The sequence below is a fragment of the Cetorhinus maximus genome, chromosome 7 (genome assembly GCF_964194155.1).
Source record: "Cetorhinus maximus chromosome 7, sCetMax3.hap1.1, whole genome shotgun sequence".
NCBI classification, from domain to species: domain Eukaryota; kingdom Metazoa; phylum Chordata; class Chondrichthyes; order Lamniformes; family Cetorhinidae; genus Cetorhinus; species Cetorhinus maximus.
Window position 1 is genome coordinate 96,909,404 of NC_135885.1, and position 26,706 is coordinate 96,936,109.

General features: G+C 42.2%; 1 protein-coding gene across 2 annotated transcripts in view; it reads right to left on the minus strand.

Moving 5' to 3' along the window:
* The window catches only part of sugt1 (SGT1 homolog, MIS12 kinetochore complex assembly cochaperone), a 143,141-nt gene extending 116,435 nt beyond the window's left edge, over positions 1 to 26,706 (minus strand). The window contains exons 1-4 of one of the 2 annotated variants that reach the window (XM_078545876.1): positions 26,599 to 26,706; positions 26,445 to 26,493; positions 14,195 to 14,285; positions 6,968 to 7,037 (exon numbers count right to left, since the gene is read on the minus strand). In XM_078545876.1, coding sequence (XP_078402002.1) covers positions 6,968 to 7,037; positions 14,195 to 14,285; positions 26,445 to 26,493; positions 26,599 to 26,612 — 224 coding nt within the window. In that variant the 5' untranslated portion in view covers positions 26,613 to 26,706. The remainder of the gene's footprint in view (positions 1 to 6,967; positions 7,038 to 14,194; positions 14,286 to 26,444; positions 26,494 to 26,598) is intronic. The other variant, XM_078545877.1, reaches the window with a different exon arrangement.

A 26,706-nucleotide genomic window follows, 5' to 3' on the forward strand; every position in this document is an offset into this window, starting at 1 on the left:
ATGTCACTAGAGCATTCTGGAGATTTGAGAGTTAGTTAGATTTACATGGCGGCTTATGTTACGATCCAAGTAGAGATCGTTAACATTTAAAGCAAAATCCAAACACCCCCCCCAGTAATTAACTGACAGAACTATATCGCAAGAGTTCATGTTTTTAAACAAAAACTTTATTGCATGCAGAAAGAAATCAAACAAAGCAAATGCCACTAACTTAACACTATAGTTTATAAATACTAATATTACTTCTTACTTCCCCAAGAGTCCCCTTATCTAAGGAAATCTTGAAGGTTCATTCAATTCTTTAGGAACCAATCCAAAAGTATGTCACAGTCCTCCGGGATTTACTTTAATTTCTCCTTGGTGTTCCAGCTATGAAATTTCATGGGGATCTTTCCATTAGCTTTTGGCTAAACAATTTTCAAATTTCTCTTCAAAACCTCATGGCAATGGACTTCTCAGCTCAAACTTAAGCTTCACTACATTTCCCAAGCTTTCTGCCACAAGGCTAACTGTCTTTCACTGTGAGGAACACTAGATTTCTTTCTCTAGCTAGGTAAATCTTCCAGCTTCTTTCCCCCTCTCAAATTTTAAACTGAGCTTGAGCCCCGCCCACAATCCACATGGTGAGCAATAAACTTAGTATTTTCTCTGCTTAAGCTGGTCTGACTAATATTCATCTCCTTTTGGTCTCTCAACTCTGAGCTGCAGCCTGCTTCAAACCAAAACTACAACTGCCCTCTGCATTAAATTAAATTTCTAACCCCCACAGCCCACCTTTATGACAACATGGCATGCTTCGGGATATTCTCAACATTAAACAAATTATTTTACCTTCAACACAACTCTGATTCTGTAACCCATATGAATAGTTTACATTATTATTCCAATAGAGTTTTACGACCCTTTTTCCAGGCCTTTGTCCCCATCAAGGAACCCCCTTGTTGACCAATTACCTTTAACTTCTTTTTATCTGGGAACTACATATTTCAATAAAAGATATAATTATGTAAGTTGACCTTCTGGTACTATTAACTTAACGATAGGCCAGCCATTGTTTAAATTTTTACCCCTCTCCCTCTGACCTTGTAAGATAAACATGTTATCTTTTAATTGTAATTAACTCCAAGCTTATTTGATTTGCATTCACAATAGGGTGGTTATCATACTTAAAGAAAAAGCATATAATTGTGCAAAGATGGGTGGCAGGTCAGAAGATTGGACAGAATATAAAGAACAGCAAAGAATGACAAAAAGATTAATAAAAAAGAGAAAAATCAGAGGACAAGAGGAAGCTAGCTGGAAACATAAAGACGGAAAGTAAGAGCTTCTAAAGATACTTAAATAAGCAAAGAGTTAACAAAGAGAGCGTCGGTCCTATAAAAAGTGAGTCTGGGGAATTAATAATGGAAAGTAAGCAGATGGCAGATGAATTGCATAGATATTTTACATCGGTTTTCACTAGAGGGGATACAACAAAATAAATTAATTAACGACCAAATAGAGGTTAACGGTATGATATAGCCATTATGGAGACATGGTTACAAGGAGATCAAGGTTGGGAGCTAAATATTCAGGGGTATGTGACTTTTTGAAAGAACAGGCAGAAAGGAAATGGTGGTGGGGTAGCTTTGTTAGTATGAGATGGAATAAGTACGAAAGCAAGAAATGATCTTGCATCCGAAGATGTGGAATCCACACGGGTGGAGGTAAGAAATAACAAGGGGAAGACGACCCTGGCGGGAGTAGTCTATAGGCTCCCCAACAACAGCTACACTGTAGGACAGAGAATAAATCAGGCAATAATGAGGGCATGTAAAAAAGGCAGTATATTAGTCATGGGTGACTTTAATCTTCATGTAGATTGGGAAAATCAAATTGGCAGAGGTAGGCATGAGCAACAATTCATAGAGTGTATTCGGGACAGCATCCTAGAACAATATGTCATGGATGCAATCAGGGATCAGGCTATTTTGGATCTGGTAATGTGTAATGAGGCAGGTTTAATAAATGATCTCAGAGTAAAAGACCTCCTAGGAAACAGTGACCATAACATGGTGGAATTTAGCATTCAGTTTGAGAGTGATAAACTTAGTTCGGAAACAACTGTGCTAAACTTAAAAAAAGTTATTACATAGGAATAAGGGTAGAGTTGGCTGGAGTGGACTGGGAAAGGAGTTTAGCAGAACAGGCGGTTTATGAACAAGTGGCAGACATTTAAGAAAATAGTTCATGACTCACAACAAAGATATATCCCAGTGAAGAAAAAGGACTCTAGGAAGGGGATAAACCAACCATGGTTAACCAAGGAAGGTAAGGATAGTATCAAAGTGAAGAAAAAACATAGATTGTGGCAAAGATTAGCGGTAAGCCAGAGGATTGGCAAAGTTTCAAAAGCCAACAGAAGATGACCAAAAAATAATAAAGAGGGTGAAAATAAACTTTTAGGGCAAGCTAGCAAGTAATATAAAAATGGACAGTAAGAGCTTCTTTAAGTATATAAAAAGGAAGAGAGGGGCCAAAGCCAATATAGGCCCCTTAGAGAATGAGGCTAGGGAAATAATAATGGGGAAATGGGAGAGGAGTTGAATAAATACTTTCTATCAGTCTTCACGGTAGAAGACACAAATTGCATACCAAAAATACTAAATAATCATGGGGCAAAAGGTGGGGGGGAGGAAATAAATACAATAACTATCACTAGAGAAGTTGTACTAGGGAAACTAATGGGGCTGAAGGCCGATAAGTTACCTGGACCTGATGGGTTGTATCCTAGGATATTAAAGGAAATAGCTGCAGAGATAATAGATGCACTGGTCGTAATCTTCCAAGAATCCTTAGATTCTGGAAAAGTGCCAGTGGTTTGGAAAACTGGCAATGTAACACTCTTATTCAAAAAGGGAGGGAGACAACAAACAGGTAGATATAGGCCAGTTAGTTTAACATCTGTCATTAGGAAAATGTTAGAGTCTATTGTAAAAGATGTAATAGCAGAGCATTTAGAAATGCATAATAAAATCAAGCAGAATCAGCATGGCATCATGAAAGGGAAATCATGCCTGACAAATTTATTAGAATTCTTTGAGGTGGTAACAAGCATGATAGATAAAGGGGAACCAGTAGATGTAATATATTTGGATTTCCAAAAGGCTTTTGATAAGGTACCACACATAAGGCTACTTAATAAGATAAGAGCCTATGCTGTTGGGGGTAGTATATTAGCATGGATAGAGGGCTGGCTAACTAATAGAAGGCAGATTTGGGATACCTGGGGGGGGCGGGGGGATGCATTTTCAAGATGGCAACCTATAACTAGTGGAGTGCCACACAGATCAGTGCTGGGGCCACAATTACTTAGAATTTATATTAATGACTTGGATGAAGCTTGACACGAAGAGTCTACAGAGGGATATAGACAGGTTAAGTGGGTAGGCAAAAACGTGGCAGATGGAATATAATGTGGGAAAGTGTGGGGTTATGCACTTTGGCAGGAAGAATAAAGGAGCTGAATATTACTTAAATGAAGAAAGACTGAAGAAAACTGCAGCACAGAGGGATTTGGGGGTCCTCGTACATGTATCCCAAAAAACTAGCATTCAAGTTCAGAAGGTAATATGCAAGGCAAATGAAATGTTGGCCTTTATTTCAAAGGGAATGGAGTATAAAAATAGGGAAGTCTTGCTATAACTGTACAGGGCACTAGTTAGACCACACCTAGAATACTGTGAACAGTTTTGTTCCCCTAAGAACGATATACTAGCACTGGAGGCAGTCCAGAGAAGGTTCACCAGGTTGATCCTGGGTATGAAGGAATTTTCTTAAGAGGAGAGGTTGGGCCTGTACTCATTGGAGTTTAGAAGAATGAGAGGTGACCTTATTGAAACATAACATTCTTAGGGGGCTTGACAGGGTAGATGCTGAGAGGTTGTTACCCCTTGTGGGTGAGTCTAGGAGCAGAAGGCATAATCTTAAGAGTGAGCGGTCGCCCATTTAAAACAGAGATGTGGAGGAATTTCTTCTCTCAGAGGGTTGTTAATCTGTGGAATTCTTTACCACAGAGAGCTGTAGAGGTTAGGTCGTTAAGTATATCCAAGGCTGAGATAGACAGATTTTTTAAATCAGTAAGGGAATCAAGGGTTATGGGGAAAAGGCAGGAAAGTGGGGTTGAGGATTATCAGATCAGCCATAATCTCATTGAAGGGCAGAGCAGACTCGATGGTCCAAATCGACTACTTCTGCTCCTACATCTTATGGTCTAAGTAACATCCCAGAAATAGCTGTAACTCAGGAAATGGAAGGGAGGGAGGAACTCAGCGAAATTACAATCACCAGAGAACTGGTATTAAACAAATTGTTGCGAGCAGCGGGCTGACAAATCCTCAGGTTCTCATGGACTTCATCCTAAGGTCTTGAAAGAAGTGGCTAGTGAAATAGTTGATGCGTTGGCTTTAATTTTCCAAAATTCCCTAGATTCAGAGAAGGTTCCATTATATCGGAAAATAGCAAATGTAACTTCTCTATTCAAAAATGGAGGGAGACAGAAAGCAGGAAACTACAAGCCAATTAGCTTAACATCTGTCATGGGGAAAATGTTAGAAGCGATTATTAAAGATGTTTTAGCAGGGCACTTAGAAAAATTCAAGGCAATCAGGCAGAGTCAACATGGTTTTGTGAAAGGAAAATCATATTAAACCAATTTATTAGTTCTTTGAAGGACTCGAATGTGCTGTGGATAAAGGGAAACTGGTGGATGTACTGTACTGAGATTTCCAGAAGGCATTAGATAAGGTGCCACATCAAAGATTATTGAAGGAAATAAAAGCCCATGGTGTAGGGGATAATATAATGGCATGGATAGAAGATTGGCTGGCCAACAGAAAATAGAGGGTAGCATAAACGGATCCTTTTCTGGTAGGCAGGATGTAACGAGTGGTGTGCCACAGGGATCATTGCAGGGGCCTCAACTTTTTACAATTTTATATAAATGACTTGGATGAGGGGACAGATGGCATGGTTGCTAAATTTGCTGATGACAAAGATAGCTGGGGAAGTAAGTTGTGAAGAGGGCGTAAGGGGACTACAGTGACATAAATATTTAAATAAGGGGGCAAGACCTAGCAATTGGAATATAATGTGGGTAAACGTGAAATTGTCCATTTTGGCAGGAAGAATGAAAAAAGCATATTATCTAAATGGTGAGGGATTGCAGAGCTCAGATTCAGACGGATCCGGATGTCCGAGTGCATGAATCACAAAAGGCTAGAATGCAGGTGCAGCAAGTAATTAGAAAAGCTAATACAATGTTATCGTTTGTTGTAAGGGGAATTGAATACAAAAGTAGGGAGGTTATGCTTCAGTTATACAGGGCACTGGTGGGACAACATCTGGAGTACTGTGTACAGTATTGGTCTCCTTATTTAAGGAAAGATGCAAAAGCATTAGCAGTTCAGAGAAGGTTTACTAAGCTAATGCCAGGAATGGGCGGGTTGTCTTATGAGGAAAGGTTGGACAGGTTAGGCTTGCATCTACTGCAATTTAGAAGAGTAAGAGGCGACTTGATCGAATCCTTTAAGATCCTGAGGGGTCATTATAAAGTGGAGAGGATGTTTCCTCTTGTGGGAGAATCTAGGACTAGGGGTCACCATTTAAAAATAAGGGGTTGCTCATTATAGAGATGAGGAGACTTTTTTTCTCCAAGGGACTTGAGTCTTTGGAATACTCTTCCTCGAGAGGCAGTGGAAGTAGGGTCTTTGAATATTTTTAAGGCACAGCTAGATAGATTCTTGATTAATAATGGGATGAAAGGTTATCAAGAGTAGGCAGGAGGTTACAATCAGATCAGCCATGATCTAATTGAATAGCGGAGCAGGCCTGAGGGCTGAGTGGCCGATTCCTGCTCCTAGTTCGTATGTAGAGTTATTTACCAATTTCTTAGATGTTTCCATTTAGCTTACATATAACACTTAAATTCCTAAATTGAAAAGTTATATTCTAAACATACGAATTATGAAACTAGGTTTTGCAACACTTGTCATAGGTAACCTAAGTCTCGTGAAATTGCTTAATTGCTTCATGGTCCATGAGAGGTTTGTTCCCTCGTAATTCTCCTTGGATCATTCACAATACTTATTCTCCCGTGCACCATCTCGTAAATAGAGCAAGGCCCAATTGCCTCTTCTCCACCTATTCCCAGGTTGCCTCCAATTCTTCAAACTCGGAATATATATAATAAAGGATATCAAATTAAAAGGAGAGTGATAGTTACTTTGACATATTCAGTCACATAAGCTGTAAATGCTTGATGATTGCCAAATTGAAAGAAAGATCACATCTGATTAATCAAGTTTTGAAGTCAACCACTCAAATTATGTTGCCTGGTCACTGCTATATCCAACTGCCAACCACCCGAGTAGTTGCAGTGCCAGCATGCCTCATAAATCTGCCTTCTACTCCTCACATCAAACCTCTACAATGCATTTAATGCATCTAAATGTTTAAAATACATCAATAACAATTATTTTAAAAATAAATTCAGTTCATAAAGATTGCAACAAGGCAAAAGGTCATTTTGTAGGATACATAGTAATTACAAGCAAAATGTACTTGCAGCATAGCTCCTATACCTTGCATTTTTCCAACTAACTTTAGCTTTTTGTTCAGCTCACAATTTTCAATTCTTTCCTTATTTGTTCCTACTGATTCGTCAGATTCATATTGACATGTTTGACAAGTAACAACAATTTCATTCTCAAGCAAGCATTCACAATCCTCCATTCTTTGATAAGTTTGCTGATTTACAAATTTTGTGCACATGGGAAAGTCGATCCCAGACATGAAAGCATCAATGTTTCATTGGTGATTAAAATATAATAAAGAGACACAGTTCATATGTTAGCAGTTCACTGCACCTGAATACAAGGTAGTTAGGTAGTGACAGAAATAAACTACACACATAAATAAACATACTCACCCTTTTCTAAGATATGCCAAAGCACAGTTTGGTTTCAACATGAGCGCTTTGTTGGCATCTTCGACCACCTCTATAAAACAAGAGAGCAATTTTTAATCAAGTGAAAAGCATTTTTCTCAATTTGAAAATCTGACAATCTAGTAACCCCAGCCCTTTATGATGAGCAATTTCACTGATATGCAATTTAGAGACTACTGAAGAGAGATGACGCTTAATTGGGAAATAGTACTCTAATTAAAGTGTTGCTTTTGAATGCTTCATATTCATTTTGTTCTGGCAACAGTCCTTTCAAAATTCCTATATTTTAAGACTTTGTCTTAATAGTCCTTAATGTAACAATTTAGTGTTTTAAAATGAGAGGCTGGCGCATTGTGACAATATCAAAAGCAACTCAATCTATTAACTGCAGACCAAAGACTCCAAAGGGATTAACAGGAACATAATAATTCTAGGTAACTAAACAAACAAAGTACGCAGTGCAGTTCATCTCACTTCTTGTGAGGCACTGTCATCATCCTGATAGGTATCCCCAAAGCTTTGATACAAGGCTTTGATACAATCAGATTTTACTGGGTAGAATTTACTGGGTAGAATTAAAAGATCTCTTGCAACATTTCCAACAAAAAATTAGGGCAAGACAAATAGGCAAAAGACATGTCCACCTCCACACCAAAAACAGTAGCTATTGGAAATTGTATATAATTTAAGCTACCACATGCCAATTTTAAACCAGAAAGACTGGGAATGACAAGGCAGATGTAGGAGCTCTCAGGCTAATAAAGAGTCCCAGTATCAAGCACTGGGCAAAGCCAAACAGAAAAGCGAGATCTTCTGGTTGAACAATATACCCAGATAACCGATCAACCGCCACTCACAGGGTACAGGAGGTTCTGGAGGGAAAACCTTGGGTGGCATACAAATAGCAGGGAGTGTCTGGAGAATTGGTCATGGAGAGTAAACAGTCAAGCTATGAAAAAATTGAATCAGTAACAGAAACTTTGAAAAAGCAAACCATGGCAATACCAGCATTTTAGTAGAGACTGAGGCAAGAAAGATCATGTGAGGTACTGACAGGAACAGCCAGCAGAATTAAGCTGAGAGAAATACATATCAGAAAAGTTCAATTAATTATTTATTTGTTCATTGCAATAGAGGAAAATAAAGCAGCAGCTTCAGGAGCTAACAAAAGATTTTTTATTTTTTCATGGGATGTGAACATCACAGTCAAAGCCAGCATTTGCTGCCCATCTCTAATTTCCTTTGAGAAGATGATGGTGAGCTGCTTTCTTGAAATGCTACAGCCCTTGTGGCGTAGGTACACTCACTGTTAGGAAGTATCCGCCCTCTATCCGTCCTCACGCCTTCTCCTCCCTCCCAGAAACATGATAGAGTTCCGCCCTCACGCCTTCTCCTCCCTCCCAGAAACATGATAGGGTTCCGCCCTCACGCCTTCTCCTCCCTCCCAGAAACATGATAGGGTCCCCCTTGTCCTCACTTATCACCCCACCAGCCTCCGCAATCCACACCCACTGTTAGGAAGGTAGTCCCAAGTTTTTGACTCAGCAAAACAGTGAAGGAACAGCAGCACTGATCCAAGCCAGGATGGTATGGCTTAGAGGGAAACTGACATGGTGTCCCATGCATCTGCTGCCTTTGTCCTTCTGGGTAGTAATGTTGTGGGTTTGGATGGTGTTGTCAAAGGCGGCTTGGTGAGTTGCTGCAGCGCATCTTACATACTACTGTCACTATACCAGTGCTGGAGGCAGTGAATGTAGGTGGTGGATAGGGTGATCAAGCAGGCATTTTGCCCTGGGTGGAGTCCAGCTTCGAGTGTTGTTGGAGCTGCACTCATCCAGGCAAGTGAAGAGTATTCCATCACACTTCTGACTTGTGCCTGTAGATGGTGGACAGGTTTTGGGAGTCAGTAATCAGTTACACGCCACAGAATTCCCAATATAAAAGCAAAATTCTGCAGATGCTGGAAATCAAAAAAACAGAAAATGCTGGAAAAACTCAGGAGGTCAAATAGCATCTGTGGAGAGAAAAACCAGAGTCAACTCTTCCAGTCAGTATGACTCTGAAGTCAAGCATCTCCATTTTTGTCCTTATGATGGAGGGAAGGTATTGATGAAGCAGCTGAAGATGGCTGGGCCTCGGACTCCACCCTGAGCAACTCCTGCAGTGATGCCCTGGGGCTGAGATAACAATCACAATCATCTTCCTCTGAGCTAGCTATGACTCCAATCAGAAAACATTTTTCACACTGAATCCCATTGACTTCATTTTTGCTAGGGCTCCTCTCAGTCAATTGCTGCCATAATGTCAAGGGTAGTCACTGTCTCCTTGCTTCTAGAATTCAGCTCTTTTGTCCATATTTGGAATAAGACTGTAATGAAGTCTGCAGGAGAAGGCCCCTGGGAGAATCCAAATTGCACATCACTCAGCAGGTTACTGCTATAAAAAGTGCCACTTGATAGTACTATCAATGACACTTTCCATCACTTTGCTGATGATCAAGGGCAGTCTGATGGAGTGGTAAATTGCCCAAATCGATTTGTCCTGTTTTTTGTGGACAGGACATGCCTGGGCAATTTACCAGATTGTCAGGCAGATATTAGTGTTGTAGCTATACTGGGACAGCTTGGCTAGGGCTGCAATTAGTTCTGGAGCGCAGGCCTTCAGTACCACAGCTGAGATGTCAGGGCCCACAGACTTTGCTGTATTCAACGCCTCCAACCATTTCTTGATTATTATATGGAATGAATAAATTGGCTAAAGACTGGATTCTATGATTTTGGGGACCTCAAGAGGCCGAGCTAGATCTTCCACTCGGCACTTCTGGCTGAAACAGCTGCTTCAGTCTTGTCTTTTGCACTGATGTGCCAGGCTCCCCCATCTTTTGAGAATGGGATGTTTGTGGAGCCTCCTCTTTCAGTTAGTTGTTTCATTGTCCATCACCATTTGGAACTGGATGTGGCAAGGCTGCATAGTTTCAGTCTGATCCGTTGATTGTGGAATTGCTTAGCTCTGGCTATTGCATGCTGCTCCCATTGTTTAGCATAACTGCAGTCTCGTGTTGTAGTGTCACAGATAGGCCCATGACTGCTCCTGGTATGCTTTCCAGTATTTGTGAACCAGGGATGATCCTCTGGCTTGATAGTAATTGTAGAGTGAAGGATATGCCAGGCCAGGTTAGATTGTGTTTGAATACAATTCTGCTGCTGCTGATGGTACACAGCTCCTCACGGGTGCCCAGTTTTGAGCTGGCTGGATCTTATCTGAATCTATCCCATTTAGCATGGCGGTATCCTTAGCGTTAAGTCAGGGCTTTGTTTCCACAAGGATTGTGTGTTGGTCATTCCCATCAACACTGACACGGAGAGATGCATCTGCGACAGGCGAGAGAGATCAAGTAGATTTTTCCCTCTTGTTGGTTCTCTAACCACGTGCCACAGGCCCAGTCGGGCAGATATGTCGTTCAGGACTTGGTCATTTCAGTCAGTAGTGGTGTTACCAAGCCACTTTGGAGGGCTTCAATGCCCATCACCAACAGTGCATTCTTTGCCCTTACCACCCTCAGCCCAAGTTGTATTTAACATGTAGTACCACCAATTCAACAAGCAAGAAAGGGCAGGAGGTGATGATCAGTAGGAGATTTCCTTGATATAAAAACAAAGTGGTGGAAAAACTCAGCAGGTCTGGAGCATCAGTGGAGAGAGAGAAACAGTTAATATTTGAGTCCAACATGGCTCTTCGACGGAAGGTGGATTCCTTACCCATGTTTGACCTGACACCATGAGACTTAATGGGTTCCGGAATAAATGTTCATGATTCCCAGGGCTACTCCCTCCTGACAGTATACATACCACTATGCCACCACCTCAGGGATGGTGATGGAGGGGTCTGGGACATTGTCTGTAAGGTACAATTCTTTGAGGATAGCTACCATAGATTGTGGTGCATAAATTGACCTTGGAAGCCTCCAAGAACTGTTCCAGAAATGGGGGTTGACTTATATGCCAAGTATAAAACGTGAACCTGCAGTGTGGAAGAGGACAGTTGCCATTTTGAAGTGTGAAAAAAATACCAGATTCATATCAAATTAACATGGCACTGTTTATTGAAATTAACTGCAGCACAGTTTATTGAAAGTAATTGTACAAAGAAACCTTTAAACACAATGAAATCCATCAAATTTATCATCTACGGTATCCGACAAGTTAATCTAATTCATTGAGTCACTTGGGCTACTGTATCATCGGAAGGATCCCACTCTGGATCAGATGTGGCGCTTTCAATTCAGAATCCTCCCCTCCACAACAAATCATCTTCCTCTCCGTCCACTGAGCTGGACATCCTGCACTTTTTGAATGATTTGATAACTATTTGCTGATAAATCGCATCCCCCAATTTGGTGGCGAAAGCACAAAACATCAAGTGGAGCAGCATGCACATTTCTATTCAGAGGGTTTTTACCACGTCAACCATCCACCTTTTCCATTCGGTATGAACATGATCCTTCAATGACTTGTTGAGGCACACATCCAAATGCTAAGCTTTTGATGTTGGTTAGACCCCCTGGTATAATTGCAACGTGGCTGTTTTTTTTGTTTGCAAGTACCTCTTGATTTCATCAGTTTTATGAGATCTGAGTATGGCCTACACTAATAAGCTGCATTCTTTATCTGGGCCACTGGGACGTCTATTCCAAACAATATCAATCCATTACTTGACTCCAAGCTCATTCATCCAACTGTTGTCATGGACATACACAAAAGCTCCAGCAGGGAATTTGATTTTCAGCATGGTTTTATGTTTGAAAATTACCGTAGGCTTTAATTTCTTTGCGTTGACCATGCAGGCTAGTGCCACCGTGAATCTTGTCTTCTCATGTCCCATGGCTTCTGAACTTTTCCACTACAGTTGGTTGCTCGGCATTTCTTCCATGTGCCGATGTGGCATTATGGGTACTTAGGTTTATGCAGATGTCTGATGAAGAATCACTGGAAACTGGTAATTTTGGCACTGATGTTTTTGGGTAGTCTCCGAGTAATCTTGGTCTTCTGCCACAACACTAGACATTTTTGTTCCATAAAGCGGCTACAGCGACTAGCTCTGACATTTTTACTGGGATCAGAGGTTGATTTGGCCCATATAAAGTACATGGCATTTCTAGTCATGATGAAACCGTTCTGATACATGCTTCTCAAGTTCGTGTCAATGATTGATCCCTGTTCTCGTGGCACATTTGCTCTCAGGCATCTCCTTCAGGGCAGATTATTTCGTCTTCCATTCTTGCACCATTTTTTCACTAACATCGCATTCCCCCGCTACAGCAGTTATTTGATGAGTTAGCATATGTTACAACTTTTGGAACAAAACCAGCTTCATACTTCATTTGTTTTGTTGGAAGACTCATTTCTCTTCGTCATGTGGGGCCTGCTGTGTGGGTGTTTCTTAAAGTCCTGCGATTCTTCACAACAGAGCCCATATCACCTGGTCAATCCCTTATGCCAGGTTTGTCACTTGCGAAGGGGGGTGGGGGGCACATTTAAAATTTGTTTTTCACTCAAGGGCCAATGAGCAAATTTCAGATTTGGCACAACATTAAACATGAATTTCAAAATAAAGTTGAGGTATGAAGAACAAAAAGCTGCTGAGCAAAAATGAAGTAACAAATTAATAATTTAAAAAGAGTAATTAATAAAGATCACCAGTGTGAGGGGGCGGAGTCCGTTTGTCTCGCTCACTACCAATCTCTTGAAGCTCACTAACTCGTACATGCACTGTGTGAGTGAGTGCGATTGTGTTGGTATGCGAAGGTGAGGGCAAGTCAGCCAGTCACACACACGCCCCCTCTCCCTCCGCACCCCCCCCCGCACCCCCTCTCCCTCCGCTTCCCCCCGCACACTCGCTCACTCTCTCTCTCTCCACCCCCCCGTGCGTTCGTTCGCTCTCTCTCTCTCTCTCTCTGCCCCCCCTCTCGCGCTCAATCTCTCTCTCTGCCCCCCCCAACACAGGCTCTCTCTTTCTCCGCACCTCCCCCCCCCATGCTTTCTCTCTTTTGCCACCACCCAACTTCTCTCTTCACACCCCCCACTCCGCCCAACAGTCAACCTCTCTACCCTCCACTCGGGAAGGTGGTGGTGTGGTGATCAAATTTGCGGGCACCATCCTGGAGTTACATTTGCTCTCCAGCAGAGCACTGGACTGGTTTGGCAATTTGACAATAAAACTGTGATGACAGCTTCTCCTCCTAAAGCCATACGATACAGGAGATGATAGCTTCCAAAACGTCTGGCTTCGAATTTTAGATTATGCCACCTATTCTTAGACTCCCCTACTTGAGGAAAGAGCTACTCCATCTATTCCCCTCAATACTTTGAAAGCTTCAATCAGATCACTCTTTAACTGTCTAAATTATAGGGAATACAATCCTAGTTTGTGTAATCTACCCTCTGAATTTAACCCCTGGAATCCAGGTATCAGTCTGGTGAACCTACATTGCACTCTCCCCAAGGGCAACATGTCCTTCTTAAGTTTGATGCCTGAAACTGGTCACATCACTATTTTGTTTTCTGTCTCAGCCTATTTTGTACCCACACTGCTACTGTCCTATAAACCTTGGATTTTGCTGACAAATCTATGCCATTTTATTTAGGGGAGGTGATGGCATAGTGCTATTGTCGCTGGACTAGTAATCCAGAGACCAAGGGTAATGCTCTGGGGACCTGGATTCGAATCCCGCCATGGCAGGTGGTGGGATTTGAATTCAATAACAGAATCTAGAATTAAAAGTCTGATGATGACCATGAAACCATTGCCGATCCATGTAAAAAAAGCCATCTGGGTCATTGATGTCCTTTAGGGTAGGAAAGCTGCTGTCCTTACATGGTCTGGCCTACATGTGACCCTCTAGACCCACAGCAATGTGGTTGACTCTTAAATGCCCTCTGAACAAGGGTAATTAGGGATGAGCAATGCCCACAGAAAACAGATGGAATACCTAGCCCTATAATAGGCAATGAAACACGGTTCCTCGAGTCAGTCTATTGATTTGATCACTAACAAGAAATATATCCTAAATTTACTAAACTCACTAACTGAAGAGTCAAAAGGGTTGCAAACTCTCAGAACCTAGGACAAGTCCAATCTGTTTTTTATTCCTAAAAACCATATTTGCCAACATTCTAAAATGAGGACACTCTGCGATATTGTTAAACTTACCTTTATAATTCTGAAGCAATATATATGCATAGGCTCTTTGGCAGTAATATTCTGCTTTATCCGAATCCTGTTCTATTGCTGCAGTCAGCTGCTGTAAGAACAAAACTGCAGTTCATAAGCAATGTAACTTAGCAACCCTACTGAAACAAAACTACCAAGGGCTCAGTTCTAAAATAAAGCATTCCAAGTGTAGCTAATAAACAAAAAAATACACTCCCACAAAAGTGTAGATTTCAGAAAAGATTAATAATGGGCCATGTTATTTCTGGTGAGGCTCATAGGTAAGCTTTATTTTCCTTTTACCTGGAGATCATTATTCACAACCTCATGGATTTGCCTTTATAGTAACAGGATGTACGTGGATATATAGGGTTACAGTAGGAGCTGCATACAACACATCCAAGTTTCCAAGAATACATTGTGTTCAGAGATATGAAACATCTGCTAAAATGTAAAGCATGGAGCATTTTAAATTAAATATTTTAATTTGCATATCCTTCATCATATTTTATAATCACATGACATTTTCACAAAAAATTGGAAAGTTACTTTCAACATGTTTTTAAGCAAAATATGTTCTCTCATTTTTTTCAAAAAAGGTAGTGGGATAAAAGATGGTTATATGTTAGATGAAGTTGTTTTCAGCAGTGAACATAGCAGGCCAAATTATACCCATTGTAGTGGAAAGTCTTTTGATCCCTGTTTCTATGGGTGGGTGAGGGTCATGCAGGAAAGGCACTTTTGATACAGGATATCTACAGGTATTGGTTCAAAGCACCTTCAGAGAGATTAAAATGCACAGAGGTGCAATCAAACAGAAATAAATAGTTGCCAATATAGATAGTAGGTAGTGTAACTAGATACTTGTCAATGGAATGGGTTTTAAGGAAGAGGGTTGTGGATGTCTAATAGGTGGATATCCATTTACCAAATCAGGCAACACAAGACATTCTGTGAATCCCAACTATTTTATTGTTAAACTATATTTCAGTACAAATACCAGTTTCCACTCCTCCCTGCTGGGTCCTTTCCCTGTCCAGAAGCAAAAGCCCCCCTCCCACCTACTGGTGAAAAACCTAGCTCTTAAGTACAGACTTCAATGAGCATCACCTATCAATTCACTCTGAAGCTTGTCCTGGTCTGCTCTTAAAGGGACCTGCATTTCTACCATTGTCAGTAGAGAAACAGAGGAATTCTGCAATAGAATTTCATAGATGTGGGCTATACAGCTAAAAGCACAGCTGCAAATGGTGGACAAGAGGAAATTAAAGCTTGATGCTGTTGTAAGGCTGGAGATTACAGGGAGAGAGAGAGAGAGAGCAGAGCAAAGATGTGCAGGAATTTAAATACAAGGATGAGATTTCACAATGTGATACATCGAGGACCAGAACTTAGTGTTGGCCAGTGAGCGTAAAGGCTCTGGGGAAAGGAAAGTGTGGGATAGGATATAAGCAGGACTTATGGAAGAGCTGAAGTTTACAGAACATGGAAAACAAAGTCAGCCAAGAGAATGTTGGAACAGTTGAGTCTGGAAGGGAACGCATGAATAATAGTTCATCAACAAACGGTCCAAGGTTGAATGAATGCACATGATATTACAGGAGGCAGGAGTAAATATACTTTGAGATGCTGAGTACATGGGGGTCAGAGGGTCAGTTGAGGATGAAACAGAAGTCACACTGTCAGTAGCCTGGTTTTGCCTGAGACAGCGTTCAGGAAGGACATGGCATCAGTCAGGTCAAAGTTTCTACAAAAGCTGTAAAGTCCATTCTTCTTAATAGGGACAGCTCCCTACAGATGTTCTAAGCTTTGTGCCTCTCCCACCTTACAAGTTTAAGTTATATCCCACTGAAATGATGAAGCCCATCCTATCTGTATAGTTCCCCAGAACTTGTCCTAGTGCTCTAAAAACCTGAAACACTATCTTGAACGCCATTTGTTTAGCCACATTTTGATATGTCTCATCTGCTTTTTCTTAAAAAGACTGGTATCATCCTCAGGTTAATACCCTAAAGAACTTGCTTATTAATCAAACGCCTGGCTCACTTCCTTTGCAAGAGTTCTGATCTATTCTTTCCCATGTCACTGGCTTGAAGGGGAAGAATGATTTCAAGGCTGCACACGCTTCCTTTCTTGAACTTTCTCTACCCATTACGTCCCAAACATACACGCTGTCACTTAGATACAAGAGACAATTTCAGACTGTACAAAAGGAGCATTTGTCCCCAACTGATTCCACTATAACTACCACGTGCTTCATCTTGCTGTTATCATCTCTTTCCCCAAGAATCATCTGTCCTTTGAAATCATGACATTGACCTGGAAGGTAAATCACAAGGACAGTCCTTAATACCAGTTATCCGGCACTATAACAGACAACTTTATATGCCTGGAATCGTCTGCTAGAATCGTCCTCCTTTCCTTCTCCCTTTCCTCAGGCAGTTGGTCGCCCATTTTCATTCCTCTAACTCACTATTCCTTCCTAGTTGCAGGCTGACCACATCCTCCAAAATGTGCTTTGGGAACCATTCCTCATCGTGCATATTGCAGGGTGTCTGTATAGGTTTTTCAATCTTAGTTAAGGAGTAATGAGCCCACATGAATAAATCTCTTATTTAAAAGCAGAAACGGAGTTCTGTTGGAAGGTTCTGACCTGAGAGAGTTTTTTTTCTCTCCACAGTTGCTGCCAGACTCGAGTATTTACAGCATTCTGATTTCAGATTTGCAGTGTTTTGTAAGCTTATTTAAATGTGGTTGTTCTTCACATGCATGGTTCACAAAACTCCCCAATCATAGAAGTTCTACACAATAATAACTTGCATTGTTCTACAACAAGTGAACTCAAATAACAAGATAGATACCATCTGGTTTGCTTGTTACTAACTCTAGTACAAGTCAACCCCCTTCTCCATTCACTACTGATGAGTCATGAAACTTTACTCAATACTAACCGCTATGTGGTTGTGCATGCACAATCCATGGCAATACTCCTGATTTCACAATAAACTAATATGTCTAACCAATACAGCCGAACTGCGTCATGCAAATGCTGCTTCGCTCAGTCAAGTTGGCGAGTTGAAGTTGGCCAGTACATTAATATAAACAGATTTGCTGCCACCACCAATGAGAGACTAGTATCTTGTTATCACTTGAGAGGCATTACAACTTATTAAACATGCAAGTAATTCCTACATATGTATGTAATTCTAACATGATGGATCAGAAAAGTGTGTCTGGCTGCTAATATTTTCAGCAAAACAACAATGTTCCAGAATGTTAAGAGGACACCCACGCATCGTCTAAATGTTAAAGTGGTGAAACAATAATAATCTCAGAACAGGAACAAGAAATAGTAAGTGGGGTTTACAATTTCAGCTCTTTCTTTAGAATGGGGGGACGGAATTTCCTGTAAGAGAGATAGCAACAAAGACACTGATTTAAAATAACTGGCAAAGGAACCGTAGGTGAGATACAGAGAAATGCAGTGTCTTACAAGTGTGGTGGGAGCAGATTCAAAAGTAACTTCCAAAAGCAAACTTTGAAAAAGATTATTTCAACAGCAATGGGGAAAGAGACACTCAATAGCATTACCATCAACATCCTGGAAGTCACCACTGACCAGAAACTCTAACAGTACCAGCCAAATAAATGCCATGACTACTAGAGCTGGTCAGTAGCATGGTATCGTCCAGTGCGCTTACCCCTGATTCGCCAAAGCCTCGCCGACACCAATATGGCACAAGTCATGATCGAGAGGAAATTCTCCATTTACCTGGATGATTGCAGCTCCAACACAATCAAGAAGCTCGACACCATCCAGGACAATGCAACCCGCTTGACTGGCACCCGATCTATCATGAAGCATTCACTTCTTTGGCCACAGGCACATCATGTACACAATCATCTACAGGATGCACCAGAGCAATAACTTGTACTTAGAATATTTACAGCACAGGAGGCCATTCAGCCTACTGTATCTGTGCTAACTCTCTGCCAGAGCAACTCATCTAGCCTCACTCCTCTGCTTTTTCCCAGTTGGCCTGAAAATTCAGTCTTCAATTAATTATCCACTTTCCTTTCAAACCCACAAGTGTATCTGTCTCCACCACACACTCAAAACAGTACATTCCAGATGTTAACCATTCACTGCTTAAAAAGGTTTTTCGTCCTGTTGCTTCTGGTATTCTACCATTTACCTTAACTTGTGTATTCTGGTTCCCAATCCTACCACCAATGGGAACAGTTTCTACCTATTCTTGATTTTGAGCACTTCTATCAAATTTCCTCTGAAACATCTTTTCTCCAAGGAGAAAGGCCCTAGTTTCTCTAATCCATCCATGTAACTATTTCTTATATGGCTAGCCCAGTTCAGTTTTTGGTCAATGGTAACCCCCCAGGATTTTGAGTGGAGGACTTGGTGATGACAATGCCATTGAATGTCAAAGGGGGATAGTTAGATTCTCTCTGGATGCAGATAGTCATTGCCTGGCACTTGTATGGCGCAAATGTTACTTGGCACTTAGCACCCAAGTCAGAATGTTGCCCAGGTCTTGCTGCATCAGTGAACATCCCCACTTTAGACCTTATGATTTTAGGGATGGTCATTGACACAGCAGTTGAAGAAGTTTTACTGCAGCTGCATAGGACCTTGATGAGGTCACATATGAAATACTTAGTACAGTTTTGGTCTCCTTATTTGAAAAAAGATACAATTGCATTAGCAGTACAGATATGGTTCATTCGACTCATTCCTGAGATGAAAGGCTTATCCTATGAAGAAAGGTTAAACAGGTTGGGGCTATACCCATTTAAGTTCAGAAGAATGAGAGGTGATCTTATTGAAACATGTAAGGCCCTGAGGGGACTTGATAGGGTAAATACCAGGAGGATGTTTCCACTTGTGGGGCAGACTAGAACTACAGGGCACAGTTTAAGGCTAAGAGGTCTCCCTTTTAAGAGTGAGATGAGGAGAATTATTTTGAGTTCTCTTCCCCAGCGTGCAATGGAGGCTGGGTCATTGAATTTATTCAAAGCAGAGTTAGACAGGTTTTTGATAGACAAGGGAGTCAAGGGTTATTGGGGAGGTAGGGGGGAAGGGGGGATCAGATGGAATTCAGACCACAACTAGATTAGCCATGATCTTATTGAATGGCAGAATAGATTCAAAGGGCCAAATGGCATACTCTTGCTCCTAATGAACACAACCAATGACCACAGCCATCTTACTTTGTGTTAGGTGTGACTCCAACCAATGATGAGGTCCCCCCACCACCGATTACCATTGACTTCAGTTTTGCTAGGGGTCCTCCGATGCCACACTCGGTCGAATGCTGTCACTTTGACAACACATTCCATCACCTTTGCAGATGATAAGAGAGACGACATATGGGGCAGTAATGGGCAAAGGCGGATTTGCCCTGTTTTTCTGGACAGGCCACACCTGGGCAATTTTCCACATTGCCGGGTAGATCCCAGTGTTGTAGCTGTACTGGAACAGCTTGACTAGGAGCAAGACTCTTTCTGGGGCACAAGTCTTCAGTACTACTGCCAGAATATTGTCAGGGCCCATCGCCTTGGAAGTATCCAGTGCGCCTTCAGCCATTTCTTGATATAACATGGAATTAATCAAATTGGCTGAAGGCTAGCATCTGTGATGCAAGGAACCTCCGAAGGAGGCCGAGATGGATCTTCCACTTGGCACTTTTGATGAAGATGGTTGCAAACTGTTGTGCTGGGGTCCCCCATCATTGAGATGGGTATATTAGTGGAGCCTCCTCCTGTTAGTTGTTTAGTTGTCCACTACCTTTCACGAATGGATGCGGCAGGACTGCAGAGTTGAGATCTGATCCGTTGATTGTGGGATTGATTAGCTACTTTTCACATTCTGCTTCCACTGTTTGGCATGCAAGTTGTCTTGTGTTATCGCTTCACCAGGTTGACACCGAATTTTTAGGTATGGCTGGTGCTGCTCCAGTCATGCCCTCCTGCACTCTTCATTGAAGCAGAGTTGAACACCCAACCTGATGGTAATGGAGGAATCTGCAAATAGGTTAAGACTCTCCATTGTGGCTGTTCTGCAGAATAGCCGTTCATCAGCCTTGGAATATGGAAATACTTACACAGGAGCGGCAATATTTCTGTTATTGCTTTGGTTCTTATCTGTCAGATAAACTGGAGTATGCCATTTAACCTATGTTCTTTGATCAGATGGTTTAAAACAATATAGATTTGTTGCATTCTCCCTTAAGTGCTACATTTAGAACTACAAAGTGCTCCATTTACTTAAACTGCATTTAGCTCTATTAACAACGCATAACAAACAGGTTGATGTTAAACTCAAGTTAATACAGATATTAAAATTCTGCCGGATATAAGGGATATGCTGGGCCACAAAGTTACAGATTATAGTTGAATAAAATTCTGCTTCTCCTGAAGGCCGTCAGTGCCTCACGGATGCCAATTTTTGAGTTGCTACATATATTCTAAATCTTTCCCATTTATCATAGTGGCCATGCCACATGATAGAGGGTACCCTCAATGTAAGAGATAATATAATCAAGCAGAGTCAGCATGGCTTTGTGAAGGGGAAATCATGTTTGACAAATTTATTAGAATTCTTTGAGGTGGTAACAAGTAGGATTGATAAAGGGGAACCACTAAATGGAATATATTTGGATTTCCAAAAGACATTCAATAAGGTACTGCACATAGGGCTACTTAATAAGATAAGTGCCCATGGTGTTGGGGGTAGTATATTAACATGGATAGAGGATTGGCTAACTAAAAGAAGACAGAGAGTTGGGCTACGGGGGGGCATTTTCATAATGGCAACCTGTAACAAGTGGAGTGCCAAAGGGATCAGTGCTGGGGCCACAATTATTTACAATATATATTAATGACTTGGATGAGGGAAATGAATGTACTATTGCCAAGTTTGCAGATGACACAAAAATAGGTGGGAAGGCAAATGGTGAGAATGACACAGAGTCTACAGGAGGTTAACGACAGGTTAAGTGAGTGGGCAAAAACGTGGCAGATGGAATATAATGTGGGAAAGTGTGAGGTTATGCACTTTGGCAGGAAGAATAGAGGAGCTGAATATTACTTAAATGGAGAAAGACTGAAGAAAGTTGCAGCACAGAGGGATTTGAGGTCCTCGTGCATGAATCTCAAAAAGCTAGCATACAAGTTCAGCAGGTAATAGAGATGGCAAATAGAATGTTGGCCTTTATTTCAATGGGAATGGAGTAAAAAATATGGACGTCTTGTTAAAACTATACAAGGCACTAGTTAGACCACACCTAGAATACTGTGAACAATTTTGGTCCCCTTATCTAAGGGAAAATATATTGGCATTGGAGGCAGTCCAAGGAGGTTCACTAGGCTGATCCTGGGGATGGAGGGATTTTCTGATGAGGAGAGGTTGAGTAGGTTTGACCTGTACTCATTGGAGTTTAGAAGAATGAGAGGCGACCTTATTGAAACATATAAGATTCTTAGGGAGCTTGATGGGGTAGATGCTGAGAAGCTGTTTCCCCTTGTGTGTGTCTACGGCCAGAGAGCTTAATCTCAGATTAAGGGGTCGTCTTACAATTAAAACAGATGAGGAGGAATTTCTTTTCTGAGGGTAGTCAATCTGTGGAACTCTTTACCAAAGAGGGCTGTGGAGGCTGGGTCATCAAATATGTTCAAGGTTGAGATGGACTGATTTTTAATCAGTAAGGGAATCAAGGGTTATGGGAAAAAGGCAGGAAAGTGGAGTTGAGGATTATCAGGTCAGCCATGATCTCATTGAATGGTGGAGCAGGCTCGAGTGGCCGAATGGCCTACTTCTGCTCCTACGCTTTATGGTCTCCACAAGGGCTATGTGGTGGTCACTCCTTCAATACTGTCATGGGCAGATGCATCGGCAACAGGAAGATTGATGAGGACAAAGTCAAGTAGGTTTTTCCCTCTTGTTGGTTTGCTCACTACCTACCCCAGACCCAGCCTAGCAGTTATGTCTTTTAGGACTCAGCCAGCTTGGTCATTAGTCATATTACTGAGCCACTCTCAGTGATGGACATTGAACTCCCTCACCTAGAGTACATTGTGCTCTTGCCACCCTCATTGCTTCTTTCATGTGGTGTTCAAGGTGGAAGGATGCTGATTCATCAGCAGGGGTGGGGGGTTGGCAGCTGGTAAGCAGCAGGAGGCTTCCTTACCCATGTTTGACTTGATGCCATGAGACTTCATGGAGTCGAGTCAATTTTGAGGACTCCAAGCGCAATTTCCCTCCCGACTGTATACCACTGTGCTGCCACCTCTGGTGGGTCTGTCCTGCTGGTGGAACAGGACAGATACAGGGATGGTGATGGTGGTGTCTGGGACATTGCAAGCAATGATTCCATGCATATGACAATGTCAAGCTGTTGCTTGATTAGCCTGTGGGACAGCTCTCCCAGTTTTCGCACAAGCCTCCAAGATGTTGAACGAACACTTCACATCTGTCTTCACCCAAGAGAATGAGAATGAAGGTATGGAACTCGGGGAGAGAGACTTTGAGGTTCTTGAGCAAATTGATATAGGGAATGACAAGTTATTGGAGGTGTTGGCAGGCTTAAAAGTGGACTAATCTGCAAGTCTGGATGATTTGTGTCCCAGACTGCTGAGGGAAGCAAGGGAGGAGATCGCAAGGGCTCTGACCCAAATTTTTTATTCCTCTCTGGCCACGGGGGAGGTGCCAGGGACTGAAGAAAAGCTAATGTGGTTCCACTATTTAAGAAGGGTTGTAGAGATAAGCCAGGGAACTACAGACCAGTGAGTCTCACGTCAGTGGTTAGGAAACTATTGGAGAAAATTCTGAAGGAGAAAATCTATCTCCACTTAGAGAGGCAAGGTTTGATCAGGGACAGTCAGTATGGCTTTGTCAGAGGGAGGTCATGCCTAACAAATTTGATTGAATTTTTTGAGGTGACCAGGTGTGTAGATGAGGGTAGTGCAGTTTATGTAGTTTATATGGATTTCAGCAAAGCCTTTGACAAGGTCCCACATGGGAGACTTATAAAGAAGGCAAATGCACATGGGATACAGGGTAATTTGATAAGGTGGATGCAAAATTGGCTTAGTTGTAGGAGACAGAGGGTGATGTCAGAAGGATGCTTTAGTGACTGTAAGCCAGTGTCCAGTGGCGTACCACAGGGATCTGTGCTGGGTCCCCTATTATTCGTCATTTATATAAACGACATAGATGACTATGTGGGGGGTAGGATTAGTAAGTTTGCGGATGACACAAAGATTGGCCGGGCGGTTAACAGTGAGGTTGAGTGTCTTGGGCTACAGGGAGATATAGATGGGATGGTCAAGTGGGCAGATAGGTGGCAGATGGAATTTAACCCTGAGAAATGTGAGGTGATACACTTTGGAAGGAGTAATTTGACAAAGAAGTATTCAATGAATGGCATGACACTAGGAAGTTCTGAGGAACAAAGGGACCTTGGCGTGTGTGTCCACAGATCTCTGAAGGCGGAGGGGCATGTTAGTGTGGTGGTGAAAAAGGCATATGGGACATTTGCCTTTATAAATCAAGGCATAGATTATATAAGTAGGGAGGTCATGTAGGAGTTGTATAGAACCTTGGTGGGGCCACAGCTGGAATACTGTGTGCAGTTCTGATCGCCACATTATAGGAAGGATGTGATTGCACTGGAGGGGGTGCAGAGGAGATTTGCCAGGATGTTGCCTGGGACGAAATATTTAAGTTATGAAGAGAGGTTGGATAGACTTGGGTTGTTTTCGTTGGAGCAGAGAAGACTGAGGGGGCGACCTGATCGAGGTGTACAAGATTATGAGGGGCAAGGACAGGGTGGATAGGAAGCAGCTGTTCCCCTTAGTTGAAGGATCAGTCACGAGGGGACACAAGTTCTAGGTGAGGGGCAGGAGGTTTAGGGGGGGGGGGGGATGTGAGGAAAAACTTTTCTACCCACAGGGTGGTGACGGTCTGGAATGCGCTACCTGGGAGGGCGGTGGAGGCGGGTTACCTCACATCCTTTAAAAAGTATCTGGATGAGCACTTGGCACGTCATACCATTCAAGGCTATAGGCCAAGTGCTGGTAAATGGGATTAGGTAGGTAGGTCAGATGTTTCTCCTGTGTCGGTGCAGACTCGACGGGCCGAAGGGCCTCTTCTGCATTGAGAGATTCTGTGATGTTAGGAAGGAAAATTCTGCCGGGTTTACAGGGCTGGGTGTACTGAGGTCAATGTCGAGTGGTCCATCCAGTTTCATTCCTTTTTGATTTTGTTACAGTTTGACACAATTGGCACAACTGAGTGGCTTGCTAGGCCATTTCAGAGGGCAATTAAGGCCGCATACCAGGTAAGGACAGCAGATTTTCTTCCCCAAAGGACATTAGCGAACCAGATGAGTTATGACAATTGACAATGATTTTACTGTCCCCATCACTGGAACTAACTTTTAATTATTTCAATGGTAATTAAGTTTTAACTAATTAAATTTAAATTCCACCATTTGCACCTGTGGGATTTAAATCAGTGACCCCAGGCTTGAGCCTCTGAATTACTAGTCCAGTGACATTACCCCAATCCCACTACCACCTCACTAATCTCTGTTTCCTGTCACTCAGCCAGCTTCCTATCTATGCTTCCACTGCCCCTTAAATGCGGGTGTCACTGGCAAGGCCAGTATTTGTTGCCCATCCCTAACTACCCTTGAACTGAATGGCTTGCTAGGCCATTACAGATGGCAGTTAAGAGTCAACCACATTACTGTAAGTTTGGAGTCACATGTAGGCCAGACAAGATAAGGTTGGCAGATTTCCTTCCCTTAAGGGAACCAGATGGGTTTTTATGACAATCTATGATAGTTTCATGGCACCATCACCAAGACTAGCTTTTAATTGCAGAGTTTTTTTTAAGATTTAATTCAGATTCCACCAGTTGCCGTGGTAGGATCTGAACCAGTGACACCGTTGTATCAGCCTTGGCTTCTGGATTACTCGTCTATTGGCTCCCCCATTGGCTCTTCCCCATCTTATTTCATTGCCTTCAATTTTGCTGACAAGCCTGTTATGTGGCACTGGATCAAACACCTTTCAGAAGTCCACATACACAACAGCAACTACATCACCCTCACTAACTCTGTTACCTATTAGTTAAACACAATTTTACCTTAAACCCCATACTGGCTGTCCTTAGGTCAAAATTCACATTTCTACAAGCAACTGGTTAATTTTGAGCTAGATTATTGCTTCCAAAAGCTTTCCCACTACTGAGGTGAAACTGATTGGCCTGTAGTAGCTGGGCTTATCCTTACACCCTTTCTTAAACAAGGGTGCAATTTTCTAATCAAGTATTCAGGATCCTCAATGTTTTTCCAATTCCACCCTGTATTCGAGGAGGATTGGAAGATTATGGCCAGTGCCACAGCAATTTCAACCATCACTTTCTTCAGTATCCTCAGATGCATCTGGCCCTTGTGACTTATCAACTCTTAAGCACATCAAGCCTTCAGAATACTTCCTCTATCAATAATAAAACATCCCAAGGTGCTTCACAGAGTTATTATAAACTAAAATTACACCAACCTACCCAAGGAGACATATGAGCAGATGGTTAAAACTTGGTGAAAGAGTTAGGCTCTAATTGGGAAGTCTTAAAGATGGTAAGTAATGTACAGGTGTAGAGAGATTTAGGGAGAGAATTCCAGAGCTGAGGGTCTAGGTAACCTGCCGATGTTCCTTCAACAGCACCTTCCAAACTCACATCAGGCACATTGGGTCCACCACTACCTCCAGGTTCTGCTCCAAGCCCCACACTATCTTGAGTTGGAACGGTATCGCCGTTCCTTCACTGTCACTGGATCAAAACCCTGAAATTCCCTTCCGAACATCATCTTGGGTGTACCTGCACCACATGGACAACAGTGGTTGAAGAAGGCAGCTTACCACCACCTTCTCAAGGGCAGTTAGGGATGGGAATAAATGCTGGCCTTATCAGCAATACTCACAACCGTGAATGATTAGGAAAAAATCGGCTAAGTATATCAAAGAATGGATTCCTGCTGTATTACGAGTTTCTGTGAATGTAAAATGTGTATTTTGCTCCAATTAGCTGCCCTACGGCTATGCTGCACCCGGGCTCGGTCTCGCCTCCACATGTTCAAGCCCCAGGCGAAGTGGCTGTGTACAGCCAACTCTCGCCATATCAGGAACTAACAGGCCGCGCATTTAAACAGATAAAGCTTTCACTCACCTCCAGAGCTTTCTCCGGACCTCCTGCTATGAACTGATCTGTAAAAACTCTGTCAAAACAAAAAGATCAAAAAATGGGGAGGGGCAGTTATTAGCAACACTCACTGCTAGGACCGCACTTAACGCCATCACCAATGCCAAGCCACCACACTCACCGCTCGGCCGCCATCTCGCTCCTACCAGCGCCGCCGATTTAGAGAAACTTCTGGAACAAGAAGTCGGGAGAGTCGCCAAAGAGTCACCATCAGAGCGCAAGAGGGAAC